This window comes from Oratosquilla oratoria, chromosome 34, assembly GCF_046742065.1.
Source record: "Oratosquilla oratoria isolate Oo_2021 chromosome 34, ASM4674206v1, whole genome shotgun sequence".
NCBI classification, from domain to species: Eukaryota; Metazoa; Arthropoda; class Malacostraca; order Stomatopoda; family Squillidae; genus Oratosquilla; species Oratosquilla oratoria.
Genome location: NC_134810.1, coordinates 17,171,426 through 17,191,918, shown reverse-complemented (window position 1 = coordinate 17,191,918; position 20,493 = coordinate 17,171,426). Strand labels below are relative to the sequence as shown.

At 40.6% G+C, this 20,493-nt stretch overlaps 3 protein-coding genes across 3 annotated transcripts in view; 2 read left to right on the top strand and 1 right to left on the bottom strand.

The window, feature by feature from the left end:
- mio (GATOR complex protein mio) overlaps nt 1-6,308 on the top strand; it is a 61,761-nt gene extending 55,453 nt beyond the window's left edge. The window contains exon 18 of the mRNA XM_076173172.1: nt 170-6,308. Coding sequence (XP_076029287.1) covers nt 170-263 — 94 coding nt within the window. The 3' untranslated portion in view covers nt 264-6,308. The remainder of the gene's footprint in view (nt 1-169) is intronic.
- Nucleotides 5,712-18,528, bottom strand: LOC143018076 (replication protein A 14 kDa subunit-like). The gene is made up of 4 exons (XM_076173173.1): nt 18,347-18,528; nt 12,325-12,405; nt 7,996-8,098; nt 5,712-6,389 (listed from the first exon to the last, which is right to left on the bottom strand). Exons 1-4 carry the CDS (start codon nt 18,443-18,445, stop codon nt 6,319-6,321), a joined length of 354 nt encoding a protein of 117 aa, XP_076029288.1. The 5' UTR covers nt 18,446-18,528; the 3' UTR covers nt 5,712-6,318.
- A 285-nt stretch (nt 18,529-18,813) lies between these two features.
- Nucleotides 18,814-20,264, top strand: LOC143018350 (uncharacterized). Its single transcript, XM_076173710.1, has 4 exons — nt 18,814-18,908; nt 19,016-19,216; nt 19,347-19,875; nt 20,055-20,264. The coding sequence occupies exons 1-4, from the start codon at nt 18,814-18,816 to the stop codon at nt 20,262-20,264; spliced, it is 1,035 nt and encodes a 344-aa protein (XP_076029825.1).
- Nucleotides 20,265-20,493: the final 229 nt, after the last annotated feature.

Genomic DNA, 20,493 nt, shown 5'->3' with positions numbered 1-20,493 from the left:
ATATTTTGTAATAATTCCCTAGATGCATGATCCTTAAATATTGCCAGGAAAGGTATGTTACTTTGCCCTACCATATTTTACTTTATTCTGTTTGATTTTCATTCAGTCAGTACCTTGTCCATGGAATACAGTAATTCTGCAAATAACTTCAATGTTTTCTTATTTTCAGGGAACATGCAGAATGCCCCGTTACATCTTGTAATTGTAAATGTATGTCCATAGACCCAATAAGCAAGGTCGCTTCATTACCTGCTCATAAGTGATCTTAAACTATTTCTTTCAGTTTTTTGTTCATGTTCCTTTGTATAAAGAAGTTACTGAATTATTGCATCTTTCTCCCAATAAGATTAATGCTCAGTGATGAACCTCTCAAGTATTTGTTACTGACTTGATTTATTGATAATGTAAGTGTACAGATTATTGTCTGTATTCTGTACCATTACATTGTAAGATCTGTGATGGGTGTGAAAGGGGTGAGGATGATCATCTCTCATGCTTAGCCACTACATTTTGTGAGCAGTGGCATGCATGTTGAAGTAACTGTACAAATTATAAACTTATGCCTCAAATAAAGAAACCTTTTAACAATGTGTATCATTTAATTCTAAATATTTTATTAGGTTACTGTATCTTATTGCCTTCCCTCTGACCAGGGGATAGGGATGACCTGTCATCCACCTGCAGCTAAGATCAGAGACATGAATGGGAGTAGGGTTAATGTGTATTTTGCCACCCCCCTTGGAAGAAAGTGGCTGAGTCTAGTACCCACCCTTTACCTATCTCAAACCATGTAGTCCCTTCCATCTCAGCTCCTTGTGGATAGAGTCATCCATGTTTCCTGCCCACTGATCAAGTCAGAAGTAATGCACCAAGACACAGCACCTCCACAGGCCTGATAGCTGATCCCGGTTTACTACCACCACTTCATTGTGGTAATTCTCCTTTCTCTTCAATTCCCAGCAGTGACTGCTACCTGCCTCAAAAGTTCAAGCACATAAGACAGTCTTATGGTGACAACTATATGCTTCCTGATGTAGGCTCCCCCTACCCCCAATCTAATCAAGATATTACATACATACATATACCAAAGGCTTTTTCCCCCTTACAAGGGAGGTAGCCAAAAAGAAAAAGGCATAAAAACCATTCCCACCCACTCCATCCCTAATACTCTCCACTTCCCTCTTATCTTGGCACCTCCTGGATGATGGGTCATCCCTGCATCTTGTCCACTGCCCTGAGTCAGAGGCAGTGTTGCAAGACAGCACATCCACAGCAAAGCCACTTCATTAAATCGGCAACCCCCCCTCTCCGTCCTCTCATGCAGAAAAGGAGAAGACGAGGAGAAATCCTTTTGGGCTACATCAATTTTTTTCACACATACTACCTCACCCCCCACCCATTCCACCTCATGCATCACAACACCATCCATTTACAACCATTCTCCCCTGTCCTTCCTCAACAGACATTCCCCTCTTCCCCAAAGCCCCTTTCACCCCATCCATCCATCTCATCCTAGGTTGCCCCCTCATGTTCACTCCCTCCACATCTGCCTTCCATACCTCTTTTACTAGTCTTTCTTCACTCATTCTTTCCATGTGTCCAAACCATCCCAATACTCTTTCATCCACCCTATCTCCCAACTCCCTTACCACCCCTGTTCTCCTCCCCACCTCCTCATTCCTCACTCTATCCAGCCTAGTAACCCCTATCATGCTTCTCAGACACCTCATCTGAAACACAAATTCCTTCTCTCTTCCTCTCTTATGTTCCATGTTTCTGCCCCATACAGTGCTGCTGGCACAATCACTCCTTCATACAATCTCCTCTTAGCATCCATTCCCAAATGTCTATTTCTCATTACACTTTTTAATCCACCAAAGCATTTACTCGCTTCTCTCAATCTACATTATACCTCCACCCCCACTCCACCCTTTCCTGCCACGTTTGCACCCAAGTATCTAAAACTATCCACTTCCTCCAGTCGTTCTCCCTTAATGCTCACTTCCAGTCTGCTGCCACTTTCACCCCTTCTACATCTCATCACCTTACTTTTACCCACATTTATCTTCAGCTTTCTTCTTTCACACACTCTCCCAAACTCTGTCGTCAACTTCCACAACCCCTCCTCTGATCTTGCTACAAGTGCAATGCCATCCGCTAACAACAGCTGGCTCACCTCCCACTTTTCTCCATTTTCTTTAACCATCTCCAATCACTGACCCACCACCCTTGCATTTACTTCTCACACCACCCCATCCATGTATAAGTTGAACAGCCAGGGCGACATAACGCATCCCTGACGAAGTCCCACCTTTACCTCAAACCACTCCCTCTCTCCATTTCTAATCCTGACACATGCTCTACTACTCTCGTAAACACTCTTGACAGCTCCTAGCTCTCTATTCCCTATATCTGCAAAACCTCCCACAGTGCCTTCCTGTCTACCCTGTCACAAGCCTTTTCCAGATCCATAAGACTAAAAAACATCCTTACTTTTTCCTAGAGCTTTCTCACATATCTGTCTTACCACAAAAATCTGATCTACACAACCTGTCCTAAATCCACTGTGCCTCACTAATCACTCCATCTGTTCCTCTCCTAATCCTCTCAATCAAGATCCTCCCATATGCCTTCCCAACTACACTTAACAAGCTAATCCCTTTGAAACTACTACACTCACACTTGTCCTCTTTTCCCTTGTAAAGTGGAACTATACAGGCACTCCTCCAGCACTCTACCCTCTCTACAGCAAACATTAAATAACCTCACCAGCCAGTCCACCATCACTGTACCTCCTTTTTTTAGACATTCTGCATGGCATCCATCCAGACCAGGTGCCTTACCTGCTCTCATCATCTTAACAACTGCCTTCACTTCATCCTTCCTTATTTCTCCTCCATTTTCCTCACAATAAAATTTTCAGGGTGTCAATTTATCTTCCACTCACAACCACTTTCCACCCACACACATCTTGCCTTTTCCCTTCCTTGCTTAACACTGTCCTCGCACCCATCCATCTTTTTCAGTCATCCAAGTTCATTTTATCTATCCCTTCCACACTTTTTTTTTCTAGTCTTTTATTCATTATTTCTGTATGCCTAAACCATCCCAGTATTCTTTCATGAACCCTACCTGCCAGCTCTTTCCACCCTTGCTCTCTGCCTCACTTCCTCATTTCTTGTTCTACTGATCCTCACAACTCCCACCCTACTTCTTAAACACTTCACCTCAAACATGTTAAAAAAAATTCTTTTCTATCTATATACAAAGGGTTTCTTCCCCCTTATAAGGGAGGCAGACACTCCCATCCACCACCTTTGTTTACCTCATTTTAGCTCCTTGTGGATGAAGGGTCATAACTGTCTCCTGCCCACTGCCCAGGTCAGATGCAATGCAGCAGGACACATTACATCCATAACAAGGCCACTTCACTTAACTGGCAACCCCCACCCTCCATCCCCTGTGGAAAAAAAAGAGATGGGAGAAATCCTTTCAGGTTGTGTCAAAGTATCATCTAATACACAGCCTCAGCCCTATCCCCTGCCTTCAATCTTCCTCGTTCAAGACGTTCCCATCTTGCTCAAAGCCCCCTTTCACCCTATCTTCAACCGCAGTAGTTCCCTAACTAATCTTCTTTTCTGCCTCTATTAAATTCCAAGTCTGCTCCAAACACTGTTACGAGCAGAATCATCAGTCTTCTATGTTCATTTGATGTGTATTCATGACATTTTTCATTCCCTAGGCATTTACTTTCTTTCCCTACTCTACAATCTACCTCCACTCAGACTTATCCATTCCCTGCTACATGTGACCCTAAATACTTGAAGCACTCCACTTCCTCCAGCCTCTCCCCTTTGAAACTCGCCTCTATCTTGCTGCCTTTCTCTCCCCTTCTACATCTTAGACTGATCCCTCTAAAGCTACATTTATGTGTCACCTTTTCCTTTATATAGTGGAACTATATATGTATTTCAGTACACTGGGACACTTTCCTCCCTTAGCACATATTAAACAATATCACTAGCCAATGGAAGCTTGCTTGCCAAGCAGGTTATGGTATCATTACTTGCAATGGTCAAGGGGATGGTAGTTCGAACCCTGCCACTGGCAAAGTTGAACTAAGAGCATGGGTTCATAAATTCCACACTGCAAAGTCCTCTGTAAGGGGCACCATCCTAGCTTCCAGATAGGGGGATGTTTGTGATGTTGAACATTATCATCACCATTGGCCAATCCACTATAACTGCTTCTCCCTTCAGCATGCACTCAATGTTACATCCAGGTGCTGTACTAGTTTTCATCACTTCCATTGTTCTTTGCATCTCTTCTTTTCCTGCAGTCCTATAATTTTCCTCTTCCATTAGTCATTTCCCTAATATTTCCTTCTACCAATCAAAATAGCCACATCTTTATCTTCAATATTCATCAAATCCCAAAAAACTACACGTCCCTCGTATCACCTTCACTTTTGTCCATCTGCTACCTTTACCATTTCCTCCCTACTTGATTTGCACATCACTTTTCATATAAATTTCCCCCCCTCCAAATTACCCATCAAACACCTACCACCACTACATCTGATCTCTCACTTTGTTTTACTTGTCCTTTCTTGCTTCTATACCTCTCGTATGCTTCCCTAGATGCAACACCACACAACTATTCCTAGACAACAAAATACTTTTTCCATGAGTGACCTGTGGTAAATTCTAGTGAATGCTGCTGGTTACCTGGGAGAAATGGGTCTCCTGCAAGAGGCTTGGAAATAGATTGATTGATCTTCTACTTAGCAACCAATCGTCATAAGCTCACCTTTCTTTTCCACTGCCACATTCACTGCATCATCCCATTTGCTGCCTCTCATGTTTCCATCTGTACCGCCTTGCATTTTCTCATTGAAACATATCCCTTTTTCTACTCCTGTTTCTTTCAGTGCTTCCAACATTTCAGCTTCTGGTATATTTTTTTTTTTTCCTTTACAAATTCTCTGCTGCCCTCCCTTTTCATCTACTTTCAATTTTCCTTCTACCAAACAATAAGACCCTCCCCTGAAATCTTTTACATCCAGACCTTCTAATCCTCACTTTGGGATCCACTACATATATTAATAGCCCCTCGACCACCCTGTCCCATGTATACCTATGTTTGTCTCTTCTTAAACACTACCATTATCAATTCCTTTTTAAACACATCTGCATGTCTACTTTAGTTCTTACCTAACACCTCGTACCTACTAATGTCAGCTCATCTATTACTGCAGCATTTAGATCTCCAGCAACACACATTTTTCCCCAAAACACTATACACTTGTTTAAATAACTCTTCACTTTCTTTACCACATCCATGTACATTTGATTACCCAATTACTAGGGTGCTGGTTAGTCCTTCCAGATCCTCTTATGCTTCAACTTTTCATACAAGATAAAGAGTGGGGGATCTAGTCCCCTTACTTTGTCCCATTTAGTTACATTCTACAACACTTGGGATCACAGTGAATGAAGTTGCAGCAACCCCCCCAACCACCCAATGTTGGTGGGTTTGTGTCAAAAGCAATGCAGTAAAGTACACAGCTCTGCCATATCAGGGCCTGACATTTAGAAGTGACAAGTTGGATTAGATGTACTGCCTAACTCAATTTGTTTAAATTCAACCTTGGCCACAATTTTGCTAATTGACCATGAATATCTGTATGGTGTTGAAATAATACAACTTGGCACTTGTTTTTATCTAAATCATAAAAATCTGACAAGTTTTGTATTGACACAGAGCTATACCAATTTGAAAAATCTACAAAAAATGAAGAAACACTACAACTTAAAAAACCATTCTGGCAAATTATGTGGATGACAATGATTATTGCCTTGAGTTTCATCAAATGGAAAACTCAGGTCCTCCCACAGACCTCTCTTAGAAGAAACTTTGGACTGAGGTCTGTGCTGTACAGGTGTGGCACAATTTCTATCTCCAGCTGAGAGTTGAAGAGGTGGAGTTGCTAGTTGTCAGCTTTCCAAGTGTAAAAGAGGTAAGAAATACAGTTGAAGCTGAAAGAGAGATCCTGGGCCCACTCCAGAGGAGAGTGTCGGCCCCTTGGCGCTGCACCTCTTGATGGAGGCGAGGGGGTTGATGGGCCCTGAAAATTGGCACCTCTATTCTAGCAGTACCACAAGCAGGCATCAATCATTGGTCCCAGGTATGAAAACGAAACTAGTTTAGTAACAACAAATATCAAAATTCCATTCATTCTGGGAGAACTTGCAAAGTTCTTTTAAAAATTTTTTTTTTTTTTTTTTTTTTTTTTTTTTTTTTTTTTTCTCATTACAATCAGCTAAGCTTCCAAGGACTTGTTGGATTGGTGTGAATTAAACTGACAGCTTCGTTATATGTTGCCATGTCTGTAAAAATAAAATAAAAATTAGTAAAGTTGAACAGTATTAGAATAGTTTTTATATATAAAAAGGTCTCCCTCCCCTTTATAAGCAAGGTACCCAGCCAAGATGTGCACCCACCTGTACCCAATTCCACTCATTAGAATTTTCTACCTATCTATAGATAGACTTGGCTACCTCCCTTATAAGGGGAAAAAGCCCTTGGTATACAGCCAGACATACACACACACACAAAGGGCTTCTATGAGGAAGGTAGCCAGTCAAAGCACACAGCCACTGTTATTGCAATTTTCTATCTATATACAATAGAATTCTACCCCTTGTAAGGGAGGTAGCCAAGTCAAAGGTATGAACCCACTCCCAACCATTTCACTCCTAAGTCAAGGTATTAGAATTGTCTATAGTACACCAAAGGCTCCTGTCCTTCCTCAACAGACATTCCCCTCTTCCCCAAAGCCCCCTTCACCCCATCCATCCACCTCATCCTAGGACGTCCCTTCATGTTCACTCCCTCCACATATGCCTTCCATACCTCTTTTACTAGTCTTTCTTTGTAAAATGGAACTATACTTGCACTCCTCCAATCAACCTGTACATTTCCTTCCCTAACACACACTAAACAATTTTGCACTTTCTATGACTACTCTACACTTCACCTGATATTACATATGATAACCATCTAACCTAGGTACCTTACCCATTTTCATCTTTCCCTGCTCTTTGTATTTTCCTCTACCACTATAGCCTCACACTCTCCTCTCCTATCACAAGTCATTTTCCTAGCATCTCCCACAGCTACAATCAAAACCTCCCTACCTACCTTTATATTCAACAACTTACTCTACCCACCTTCACTTCCAAAAAAATCTGTCCATCTTTTACCCTATATACCAGACTCCCATCTCCCCAACTTTTTCTTCACTTCCTTAACATCTTTTTATTTTCAAACTTTCCTTTGGAGATAGGAGCAAAAAGCAGAGTTTATGGTCAGAATGTTGAACAAAAAAGAGGAGTGGGATCAATCTGTTAACTTTTTCCATACTGTGATGCATCATCAAATCATTGTACATCAGACATTCATTGGTGCGCACAAGAATTTGACTCATATTGAAGAGGTTAAGTGTAATCATGAGGGTGTATGGGAAGATGTTCAGGGGAATAACATTAATAACAGCAAAGTGGAAACATGCATGAGTTATGACTTGAAGAAGAATGTAGATGAAAAAGATGGACTTTTTCCATTAAAATGGTACACTGTGGATAAAATGGAAGTACTGTTTAGATAAATTGACATAGTATGAAGGAATTTCTTCTTGTCTGCTCTGTAATTTCATGAGTGGATGCTGTGGAGGTGTTGTGTCTTGCCAGTTGAGGGCCTTATTCCCACAAGGAGCTGTGGGGGCCCAAAAAATGGATGTTAGAGGAATGTGGGATGGGTGAAGGGTGGGCCTCTGTCTTGGTTGACTATCCCCTTGTAAGGGGGGGAAACAAGTCTTGATACTTGTACTGCTAGGAAAGAAATGAAGGAGTACAATATATCTAGCTGAAAATCATGAGACATTAAATTGGAATTCTTCCGAAATTATGAGTTTATACCTTTCAGCATACTTACCAAAATTTTCAGCATCTTCTGGCTGAAAAGTGTTATAGGTTTTGCAAAGTACATTTCCTCCTTGACCAATCCCATGAACCTCAATCAGGCCTTCCAGGATGTCCTGTGGATATTTCCAATAGTCAATAAGCTAATAATACATTAGAACAGCTTGAACTTATGACTAAATACCTACCAGTGAGAAATAAGGAGGTAAGGCAGTGGACATGGTCAGAGAGCTGGCAGATTGGACTGATCACAGAATATTGGGATGGTTTGGAAACAGGAGTGGAATGAATGAACTTCTGTGGAACATCATTAATGGGATAGATAGGGTGAAAGGGACCTAGTGTACAAGGGGAATGTCTGTTGAGCAGGGAAGGGAGAGGTCAAGAGACAAGTGAAAGTGGAGAGTGGTTGTGAATGGATCAATAAAAATTATGTGGCCTTGAAGGTTTTTGTCTTGTCTGCTCTGTATTCTTAAGAAAGATGAAGGGGGAAAGTCAAAATGTAATGAAGCAGTGAGGGTAAACCAGCTTTGACTGTTGGGCCTTTCTGTAATAGTGCTGCTTTCTTGCACTGCTTCAGACCCAAGGAGTGAATGGGAGACAGGGATGGACTTTCATCAACAAAATAAAAGGAAAAACAAATAGGTGTTGTGTATATATACACAAACACACACACACATCTACCAGAACACTTAATTAAGCATACTGAGCATGGTATCCAACAACTAAAATAGACATGCTGCAAACAATACAAAATAAAGAACTATGAATAATAACTGGCTTCTTTCATCTCTACATACATACATACATACATACATACATACATATATATATATATATATATATATATATATATATATATATATATATATATATAACGGCCTTATCCTCCTTACAAGGGAGATCGCCACCCCATTTCATCTCCACACACTCCACTCCCATTCACTCTTTTCTTGGCTCCTGGATGAAGGGTCATCCCTGCATCTTGCTCACAGCTGAGCTGTATCAAAATATCATTCACACACACTCCCTAACCCCACCCCCCATCCACTCCCTTCTATACATCACAGCATCATCCATACACGACCATTTTCCACTCACCCTTATCTTGTCTTCTCCCTTCCTTCCTCAACAGACATCCCCCCTCTTTCCCAACACTCCTTTTACCCCATCCATCCACTCCCACCCATTCCATCCCCACATACTCCACTCCCATTCACCCCCATCCTTCCCTCTTAACCTTGGGTCCACCTGGATGACTGGTCATCTCTGCATCTCATCCACTGCCCTGGGTCAAAAGCAATGTAGTAAGACACAGCGCATCCACAGCAAGGTTGTTTCATTTAATCAGCAATCCCCTCTCCATCTCCTCAGGCAGAAATAGAGATGGTAAGAAATCCGTTTGGGCTGTATCAAAATATCATTCACACTTACCTCACCCCCCCATCCCCTGCCCACTCCCTTCCATACATCACATTATCACCCACGCACCCCTATCTTCCATCTTCTCCCTTCCTTCCTCAACATTCATTCCACTCTTTTCCAATGTCCTTTTTATCCCCCCCATCCCACCCACATTTGGTCACCCCAACATGTTCACTCACCCCAATTCTGCCTTCCACACCTCTTTTACTAATCTTTCTTCACTCATTCCTTCCATGTGTCCAAACCATCTCAATACTCTTTCAACCCTATCTCCCAACTTCCTCTTCACCCTCGCTCTCCTCGTTTTTAACTCTATCCAACCTAGAAACCCCTTCAATATTTCTCAGGCATTCCATCTCAAACACATTCAATCCCCTCCTCTCTTATGTTCCATGTTTCTGCCCCATACAGTGCTGTTCCCCCCCCCCCAATTGAGAGCTCATAAATTTGGGAAGATGGACAATGAGAAAGATCCCCCAAAATAAAAGAAATAAAGGTAACACAGAAATAAGAGACCAAATAAAAAACCTAGATGAAATCACAGGGACCGGATGGAATTGCAAATTGGATACTGAAAGAGTGTACATATGAACTAATGGACAAATTATATAAGATAATAGATTTCTCACTCAAAGAAGGAAAGGTACCGCAAGATTGGAAAAATGCAAACATCGTACCAATATATAAAGGAGGAAACAAAGAAAATCCTACAAACTACAGACTGGTATCCCTTACAAGCACAGTAGCAAAAATATGGGAAAAGGTTATCAGGAATAAAATGGATCAAACACTTGGAAGAGAATAAAATACTATAAACAATTTGGCTTTACAAGTGGAAGATCATGTACCACAAACTTAATATGTTTTTATTCAAGATTAATAGAAATAATACAAGAAAGAGATGGCTGGGCAGATTGCACCTTCTTGGACTTGCAGAAGGCTTTTGACAAAGTATCCCATAAAAAGCTAATAAGAAAAATTGAAATAATAGGAGGAATACAAGGTAAGCTACTGAAATGGATGAAAGATTTCTTGAGTGGGATAAAAATGAGACTGGTACTTGACAAGAACTCGAACTGGGAAGATATGATAGGTGATATCCCACAGGACGTATTGGCTCCTTTAATGTTTGCCATATATATGATATGGATGAAGGAGTGAAATGTTACATGAACTTCTTTGCTGATGATGCCAAACTACTTAAGAGAGTTAGCACAAAAGACTGCAGATCACTACAAGAAGACCTAGACAAAATATGGATATGAAGTCAGAAGTGTGAAGTGAACTTTAACATTAAGAAATGCAGTATAATGGAATTTGGAAAAAGCAGAAATAGAATATCGGGTCAATATAAAATTGGCACCAAGGAAGTCAAAAAAGTAAACTCAGAAAGGGACCTTAGAGTAATTATCTCAAGTGACTTGACACCTGATAAACATGTCAACAAACTAGTTGGAGAGACTTTTAACTTATTAAGATAAATGAAAGTGGCCTTCAACTACATGGATAAAGAAATGGTAAAGAAAAATAATAATTACACTGTTAAGAACTAGATTGGAATATGCTGCAACACTTTGGGCACCTAGTAAAAAAAAAAAAATCAAAGACCAGCGACAAAAATGGCACCTACACTCTCAAATTTGACATATGAACAAAGATTGGATAAATCACATCTATTAACACTGGAACAGAGAAGAGAAGGAGGCAATTTGCTGACTCTCTACAGAATTATGAAAGGGATGGAAGTTCTTGATAGAGATGACTTATTAAAATGGGACAGAAGAGAAACAAGAGGACATGATAAGAAGCTAAAGAAGGACAGTTACAGAAGAGATTTGAAAAAGAATAGCTTCCCACAGAGTGATTGATATCTGGAACAAAAATGGGGAAACAGCAAGTGCCAAAACTATACGAGATTTTAAGAACAAACTAGATGTGGAGATACAAAAGTGGGTCACTACAAGCATAGCTCTCGTCTTATAAAATACAATTAGGTAAATACATTCAATCTCCTCCTATCTTATGTTCCATGTTTCTGCCCCATACAGTGCTGTTGGCATAATCACTCCTTCACACAATCTCCTCTTTGAATCCATTCCCAAATGTCTATTTCTCATTACACTTTTTAATTCCCCCAAGGCATTTATTTGGTTCTCTCAATCTACATTCTACCTCCACTTCCACTCCTCCCTTTCCTGCCACATTTGCACCCAAGTATCTATAGCTATCCATTTCCTCCAGTCTCTCTCCCTTTATACTCACTTCTAATTTGCTGCCACATTCTCCACATTTATCTTCAACTTCCTTCTTTCATATGCCTTTCCACACTCTGTCACTAACATCCTTAATCCTCTGATCCTGCCACAAGCAGTGTCATCACCAAACAACTACCTTATCTCCTATTTTTCTACATTTCTTTTTAAACCATCTCCAATCCCTGGCCCATTACCCTTGTGTTTACATCTTGCACCACCCCATCCATGTATAAATTGAACAGCCAAGGCAACATAACACATCCCTGGCAAAGTCCAACCTTTGCCTCAAACCACTCACTCTCCCCATTTAATTGTAACACAGGTTCTACAACTCTCATAAAAACTCTTGATTGCTCTTAACAGCTTTCCTCCTATCCCATATAGTTGCAATACCTCCCACAGTGCCCTCTTGTCCACCATGTCATAAGCCTTTTCCAAATCCATAAAGGCCCAAAGAACCTCCTTACCTTTTCCTAAAGCTTTCTTATATATCTGCCTTACCACAAAAATCTGATCCACTCAACCCCTACCTGTCCTAAACCCACACGGTTCCTCTCCTAATCCTCTTAATCAAAACCCTCCTGAACTACACTCAACAAACTTTTGGGAAGGCTTAATACAAATGAGTAAGACAACAGAATTAATTTAATGAACTTTCATACCTGCACTGGCTCCACAAGTTTAACTCCAACATCCTTCCCATCACTGGATTCCATTATAAAGTTCATTCCAGATGGTTCAACCTGCAAGAAAATGTAAGATGAGTATTATGAAGTAGGAAAATTCTTGACTATCATACTGGGGTATCTCCTCATACATGCAGCTCACACTTTAGGGACTTTTGGGGCATTCTTCCGGACCAGAGCCACTATGTTAGAAATTATGCTTTTGTACTACAGTTGTCCCTCCTTTATTCTGTTCCCTTGATCTTATGTACTGGTGACATAATAGAAGGTGTGCTGGTCTCACATTCACTTAGTTATGGGTTCAAGTCCTAACAGTCCAAGCACATGGAGCAAAGGTGATGGCTACAACTACAGCTACACACCACCTGGAATAGGCTCCTCAACTTCTTGAAACAGTCCTTTACATCTTACATGAATCTACCTCTTTTGTATTTCTTGTGGTGAGGATAAAATACTGCTGTCATGTTTCCCATGTGTGCTGTAAAAGGCGATTGAGTGGGATAGAGTGATGGGACCATGGATCCTGCTCTCTCAGTATACTTCTCCTATGAAGTCAAAGCATATTGACAGTCTGGGAGGACTCCAACCAGAAACCTAGTAACTAGGTTTGGTATATAGATACAATGGTACTTACCATAACATCTGACCACAATAGTTATTATAGTGAAATGTCAGTTCACGACCACAATCCATTCCTGAACCAATTTGGCTGAGGACTTAAACAAGTTTACCAATCATCAGGATACAGCTTATCAGGTTGATATTTTCCCACAACTTTGAACTTAACTATATTTTCCATTTTTCTCTGTTCTGGTAGGTCAAGAACCAATATTTTGGTTAACTACTGGAGCAAAAAATTCTCACTCAACTCTTTTTTTTTTTTTTTTTTTTAAACATATCTGTTTGACTAGTGAGACATTCAAGAACCAAATTTCTACTGCATTTCCAAATGAAAGAATTATATGAAAGAATGAGAGAAGAAAGATCTGTAAAAGATGTATAGAAAGCAGAGGTGGAAGGAGTGAACATGAGGGGGCAACCAAGGATGGGATGGATGGATGGGGTAAAAGGGACATTGAGAAAGAGGGGAATGTCTGTTGAGGAAGGAAGGGGGAAGAGAGAAGATAGGGATGAGTGGAGAATGGTTGTGTATGGATGATGCTGTGATGCATGGAAGGAGGTGGGTGGGGAAGTATGTGAGAATATTTTGACACAGCCTGAAGGGATTTCTTCCCATCTTCTCTTTTTCTGCATGAGAGGAGAGAGAGGAAGGGTCACCAATTAAATGAAGTGACCTTGTTGTGAATGTGCTGTCTCTTCTACAATGCTTCTAACCCAGGGCAGTGGGTGAGATGCAGGGATGACCTGTTATCCAGGAGGAGCCAAGAAAAGAGGATGAGGTAAAAGGGGAGTTTAGCAAAAAAAGGATGCCTGAGGAGGAAGGGAGAACACAGATAGGGCTGAGTGGAGAATGGCTGTGTATGGATGATGCTGTGATGCATGAAGGGGGGGGGGGAAGGTTAGGGAGTGGCTGTGTGTGAATGATATTTTGACACAGCCTGAAGGGAATTTCCACTCATCTTCAATGGTATTGCATGAGGGCACTGAGGGGTGGGTTGCCAATTAAATAAAATGGCTGTGGATGTGCTGTCTTGCTGCACTGCTTCTGACCCAGGGCAATGGAAGAGATGCTGGGTTAACCAGTCATCCAGGAGTCAAGAAAAGAAGGAGGGAGGGGTGGTGAATGGGAGTGAAGTGGGTGGGGATGAAATGGGTGGGAGTGGAATTATGCCTTTTGACTTGGGGGAAAAAGCCTTGATATATGACGTATGATACATCAACATGATATACATTTTTATTGGCAGAAAAAAAATTTGCTAAAAATTATAGAATAGCAACAACTCAGATGTTGGAGAGCTTCAAGACACCATGTTTGTTTTTGTTGTGGAAGATAAACAATTGCAAGTCTAATAAATTGGTCTAGTCTAACCTAACCTCCAATGGGGTATGCATTTAGCATCCCTATAGGTCATCAGGGTCATTGTAGGCAGGGAATAATATGACTGTACAAGACTTGACAGATGACACAAACATGGAATCTTGAAGCTCACACCACAGCTTCATTCAGTAGTGTATAATCTTTAGAGTTTTTTTTGTTATTGAGTTCAGCCAAGAATAGATAATACATTGATGTACTTTAATTTACCAAATCAATATCTAATTTTGTAGTGACATATTGCATATGCATGCACTTAATAATACTGCAAAAGTTACCTAACATTTTCCAAATCTCATTTACGAACTAAATTTTGTAAATTTATGGAAGTGCGCACCTATGCAATATAGTATAAGAAAATTAAATATTAATTTTTTAGTTTATAATCTTTAGAGGTTTTTTTGTTATTGAGTTCAGCCAAGAATAGATAATACATTGATGTACTTTAATTTACCAAATCAATATTTAATTTTGTAGTGACATATTGCATATGCATGCACTTAATAATACTGCAAAAGTTACCTAACATTTTCCAAATCTCATTTACGAACTAAATTTTGTAAATTTATGGAAGTGCACACCTATGCAATATACAGTATAAGAAAATTAAATATTAATTTTTTAGTTTATAATACAGGAGTCCCTCAAATAACGCGGGGGTTAGGTTCCTGAAATTACCGCGTATGACCAAATCCGCGTATGCTGACTTTCCATATTAAATACCGAGAACCATATGTATTTGTATGTGTACATGCTTGTGTGTGTGCACGCATGTATGTGGTGTATGTATGTGGCGTATGTATGTGTTTGTGCGTATATGTGTGTGTATGTGGCGTATATGCACATGTGTATGTGGCGTATATACATATGGGTGTGTATGTGGCGTATACACGTGTGTGTGTATGTGGCGTATACACGTGTGTGTGTATGTGGCGTATACACATGTGTGTGTGTGTGGCATATGTATATGTGGCGTATGTATGTGTGCGTGCGTGCGTGTATGTGTCTGTGTTCACATGTACAAGTAAGCATGTACGTGCATGTGTCTGTGTTCGTATTTGTGTATACACACACGCGCATTCACAACATACACTGGTTGTCTAACACGTGTCTACGTGTGCGTGTCTACACGTGTGTAAGCGTGTATATGTCTGTTTTTGATCTCCCAAACCACCTCCGCCAGTAACAACAAGAACCTCATAAGAGAAATTAAGACACGACAAGCACAGTCATTATCAGACTTATTGGTTGTGTTCCAAACGAAAGAAACATTACACTTCAACAGGTTAGGGCGGTAAAATTTCACGATAGCACAGCGCAGGTGGTGGAAGCGACCATCAGTACCCGGAGGTTGATACGTAACAGCAGGCAGCCACCCACGGCTATCCCCTCGCCCCACACCCTTGTTTGAGCAGTTCCCAGTGTACATAATGACCACCTTATATGAGGATCGACTGTATATGGTAGGATAGAAAGCAGTCACCACAAATGTTTGCGATGTTGCCGCGTGTGTGCGTATGCGTGCCCGACTCGGCACGAATTTTAAAACGGTTCTCTACACTTGAGATGGTTTTGAAATAAAATCCGCGTATGATTGAATCCGTGTTATTCGAATCCGCGTTATTTGAGGGACTCCTGTACATCCACGTAATATATTTTTCTTGGCAGTAATTAATAACAGAACATACATACATATACCAAGTCTTTTTCCCCCTTACAAGGGAGGTAGCCAAAAAGGAAAAGGCATAAAATCATTCCCACCCATTCCATCCCTGAATACACTCCACACCCCTCCACCCTCCCTCTTATCTCAGCACCTTTAACAGAAAAGGTTGCTAAAAGCTAAACACTTACAAACGTAACTACTGGGGCTGCTTGAGATCATTATTTTGATAGATGTGGTGATCAAAGAAATTAATGATAAATTTGTCTATTCTATCCTAACCTGCATTTAGTAATGTGATACCTATACTTCTATAGGTCATCAGGGATGTTGATGGCTGGTTTTGGTATCGTATCTGATCGAACTGCATGGTATTCAGTAGTATAGCTTTAAGAAATGCATGAATCTCAGACCTGTAGCCATTTTAAAAATATGTACCATGCAAGGTACTGACAGTTTATTCCAGATTCCATGGTCACAGCTTCATTCAGTAGTGTATTGCTTTTAACAAGACTGGACAGAAAATATGGCATCTCAATCCTATGATAACAGTTTCATTTGGTAGTATTTACTCTTAGCTTTATTTTTTTTTTTTTTCTGCCAAAAATATGTATATTACTATGATGTATTATAATTTACAATATTAATATTAATTTCCTAATGCTATGGCATATGCATACACTTTAAAAAAAATACTCTAATCCCCCCCCACCCCAAGTCAATTTATAAAATAAGGAGTAATTGATGATTACTTATGGGTGGAAAATCTTGTAATCTCATATTATGACACATATGGTGAAAAAATGCTGCAGGGCACTTTCTGAAATTTAACTTGTCCAAGAGAAGTCTATGCTATGGATAACAAAGACTGCCATCTGCTGAGGGGCTACAATTTAGACAGTGATACTCGATGCAACAATAACTAATAGTATCTAAAGCACAAGAACTGCTGGGCAGAACTGGGACAAATTTGCAGTCAATGAAACTTAATGCAAACACTATTAACCCTGAACAGGGAACGTCCAAATTTATGATTTTGCATGGAACTTGTACCACTTCTGGCACGCCCACTTTACTTTATAACTTGGAGCAATTCTTCCCATAAACCTTTGATTTTTATTGTTTCTAAAAGTGGGCATGCCAGAAGTGGTACAACTTCCATGCAAAATCATAAATTTGGACGTTCCCTGTTCAGGGTTAAAGTAACCCACCACAGACCCCACAATTTGGTTCTATACCAGTATCATGTAGACAGTCACACAGTGATACTTGATGCAACAATAATATAAATATCTAAAGCACAAGAACTGCTGGGCAGAACTGGGACAAATTTGCAGTCAATGAAACTTAACATAACAACTATTAAAGTAACCAACCACAGGTGTTTTACCAATCTATTCTTGACGGTTTTCTCAAAATTTTGGCTATAGTGCTTGTTAGTGAAACTGGTCTATAGTTAGTTGGTTCTTCCTTGTTTCCTACTTTATATATTGGTACAATGTTAGCATTTTTTCAGTCTTTTGGTATTTTTCCTTCTTTGAGTGAGCAAGTTATTATGTTACATATTTTGTCCGTTAGTTCTTCTTTGCATTCTTTTAGAATTCATTTTGCAATTCCATCTGGGCCATGTGATTTCCCAACATCAAGGTTTGATAGGTGTTCTAATATTTCTTTTTGTGTTATTGTTATCTCGCTCATGGGGGAAGATCGCCTTTCATCACCTTCGTCCCAATAATTATAATGTGCATTCTATCTAGTGAAGACAGATTTGAAGTGATTATTCATGACTTTGGCCATTTCTAATTCTTCTAACTCTTGTCCCAGTTATTTGTCAGATACTTTCACACTTGTTAGAAATTTGAAAGGCAACTGGTTTGCCAAGAGAGTGGTAAACTTTAGGAATGTCAATGTGCTCCCAGAGTGTAGTGACTACGCCCTCATTAGCCTCTTTTGACTTTTACAACTCGTTACGACAGACACATTAGATTGACCCAATAACTGGCTAACAATTCCTAGAGGAGGGGATCACGACAAGAAATTTACTTCTCATTTCCTCACTGTTTCTCGACCAGGTAAGTTCGATTAGGTTATACGAGTCCACACCCCGAGCTGAGGCCCCCAAAAAAGAAATAGTACTGCCACTGGGGAAGCCTGGGTGTACATCACCCTGGTTAAGGTTTTTGCAGCGAATTCTGGAAAGACAGAGGGTCTGGGATGAGGGGATCTCGCAGTATGGATGTAACCAGTGACTTGAGTCTATGATGTAATATAGGTTTAGTTGATCAAAATAGTAAGGTTAGGGCTAGGGCAGTTGGAAAAAATTAAATGACAATAATTACCCTTTTCACTCTTCCAAGAAGGACGACAGGCTTTCCTGAATAGTGTGGTAGAAAGGTCGAATTCACCCGTACACGAAATTCACCTGTGATATCACCCATATTGAATTTATAGCAATTATTTTCCTGCTACTTTTGTATCTTCCTCAGGTTTTGTTTTGGTGGTGTGCGATAGCACCTTCACGGATTCAATGTGGCGGGAAAATATTTCTTAATGAAAATTATAAACTAGCAACAGAACAATCAAAACTTACCAAATTATATTCTACGTATACAATACTACTTACACAAACATTCATGCAAAGTTTATCGTTGATTAAATTCTTCTTTGCAATATATATTTTCCACAAATCAGTTTCATTTGACGGAACTTGCACTTGGCGGGTACTTTGAAGACATAAATTTCTAAAGCTTTTGTTCGGAAATACTTTTGACTACTTACATATCCATACCTGCAGGAATTCTCAAACATGGTGGGGTTGCTATTACAGACTGCCTGCACAACATCTTCTAGAAAGTCTGGACCTCTAGTTGCTGCCCACAACAATGGAAAGACGCCAACATTGTTAGCATTTTCAAGAAGAAAGGCGACAGGGCTGTGTGTGGCAACAGCAGAGGCATCTCCCTCCTTACAACATCAGGCAAGGTGCTTACCAGGATTCTTCTCTTCAGGGTCCTCGATCGCATTGCTGAAGAGGTTCTATCAGAATCACAGAGTGGCTTCAGAAAAGAAAGAAGCACTGTAGACATGGTGTTTGTTGCTAGACAACTCCAAGAAAAGGCCATTGAACAAGATCTCTACATGGTCTTTGTTGATCTAGCCAAAGCATTTGACACTGTCAACAGAACCCTGCTTTGGGAAATACTGAGGAAGTTTGACTGCCCTCCCCCCCCCCCCACCTTCCTGGCGGTACTTAGATCTTTCCACAATGGATCAATGGCCAGAGTAACAAGCTCAGGCTCAACATCAGATCCGTTCCATGTAGGGACTGGCGTAAACCAGGGATGTCATTGCGCCCATCATTTTCAATCTCTTTGTGGCAGCAGTCATGACAATTGCTAAGCAGAACATCAGCCCAGCAGATGGTGTCCACATCTCTTACCGTTTATATGGCAATCTATTTAACCTACGAAGATTGCAGTCCAAGACACTTGTCACTGCGGAGGCAATACATGAACTGCAATATGCGGATGACACAGCTTTTGTTATCTCTTCCCCAAGTGGGCTACAACGAACTATCAATGCTGTAGCTGAAGCCTATTTTCAATCAGGACTAGCCATTAATGTTCAGAAAACGGAAGTACTCAATATGTGTCAATCACCTGCTCCCGAATTCCTTATTAACAACCAGCCTCTGAAAAACGTAGAAGAGTTCATTTACTTGGGATTTGTCCTAAGCAGCACAAATTATCTCACAAGTGAAGTGCAACGGCGGATCGGACTAGTTTCTGCATCTTTTGGGAGGCTATCCTACAGAGTTTTCATGAACAGAGGCATCATCATCACCACCAAGATCTCTGTATATAAAGCGGTTTGCCTATCCATACTGCTGTACGGAAGCGAGTCATGGGTGCTGTACCGACGTCACCTGAAAAAACTGGAGGCTTTTCACACCAACTGCCCTCAACGTATAATGGGTGTGAAGTGGTGGCATAGAGTTCCACACAGAAATTCGTAGCAGAGCACCCAATTGAGACTATTATATTTCAGCGTCAACTTACATGGTTGGGTCGCACCATCCGAATGCCTGCAGACAGACTCCCCCGCAAGATACTCTATAGCGAATTAGCTGAAGGTACTCGCAGAGCAGGAAGACCCCGAAAAAGATATAAAGACCACATGAAAACAACATTGAAAAAATGTGCTATCACTCCTATACATCTTGAAGACCTGGCGCAACATCTGCCACCAAGGAAGTGAACGACCAACCACATAAACAGGACTGCAGAACAACGACGTCTTCGGCGTCATGCTCCACAAAATGCAGGACACTTCCCTTGTAACATTTGTGACCGCATCTGCAAGTCTAGAATTGGACTAATTAGCCATCAAAAAGTCCACTGACCATAATAAGCCACCAATTGAACTCGAATGAAATCACCAAAACATCGCTACATCATCTATCACCAATCAAGACATAGAGTGAGGT

Excerpts from the sequence above, each read along its gene's own strand:
- LOC143018350 (XM_076173710.1), top strand. The coding sequence starts at position 18,814 with ATGGTGGGGTTGCTATTACAGACTGCCTGCACAACATCTTCTAGAAAG. Across the intron at positions 19,217-19,346 it reads CTTTGGGAAATACTGAGGAA|GGATGTCATTGCGCCCATCA; the intron begins GTTTGACTGCCC and ends GGCGTAAACCAG. Across the intron at positions 19,876-20,054 it reads AGATCTCTGTATATAAAGCG|CGTCAACTTACATGGTTGGG; the intron begins GTTTGCCTATCC and ends ATTATATTTCAG.
- LOC143018076 (XM_076173173.1), bottom strand. The coding sequence starts at position 18,445 with ATGGGTGATATCACAGGTGAATTTCGTGTACGGGTGAATTCGACCTTT. Across the intron at positions 12,406-18,346 it reads TTCTTGGAAGAGTGAAAAGG|GTTGAACCATCTGGAATGAA; the intron begins GTAATTATTGTC and ends ATTTTCTTGCAG. Across the intron at positions 8,099-12,324 it reads AACTTGTGGAGCCAGTGCAG|GACATCCTGGAAGGCCTGAT; the intron begins GTATGAAAGTTC and ends AAATATCCACAG.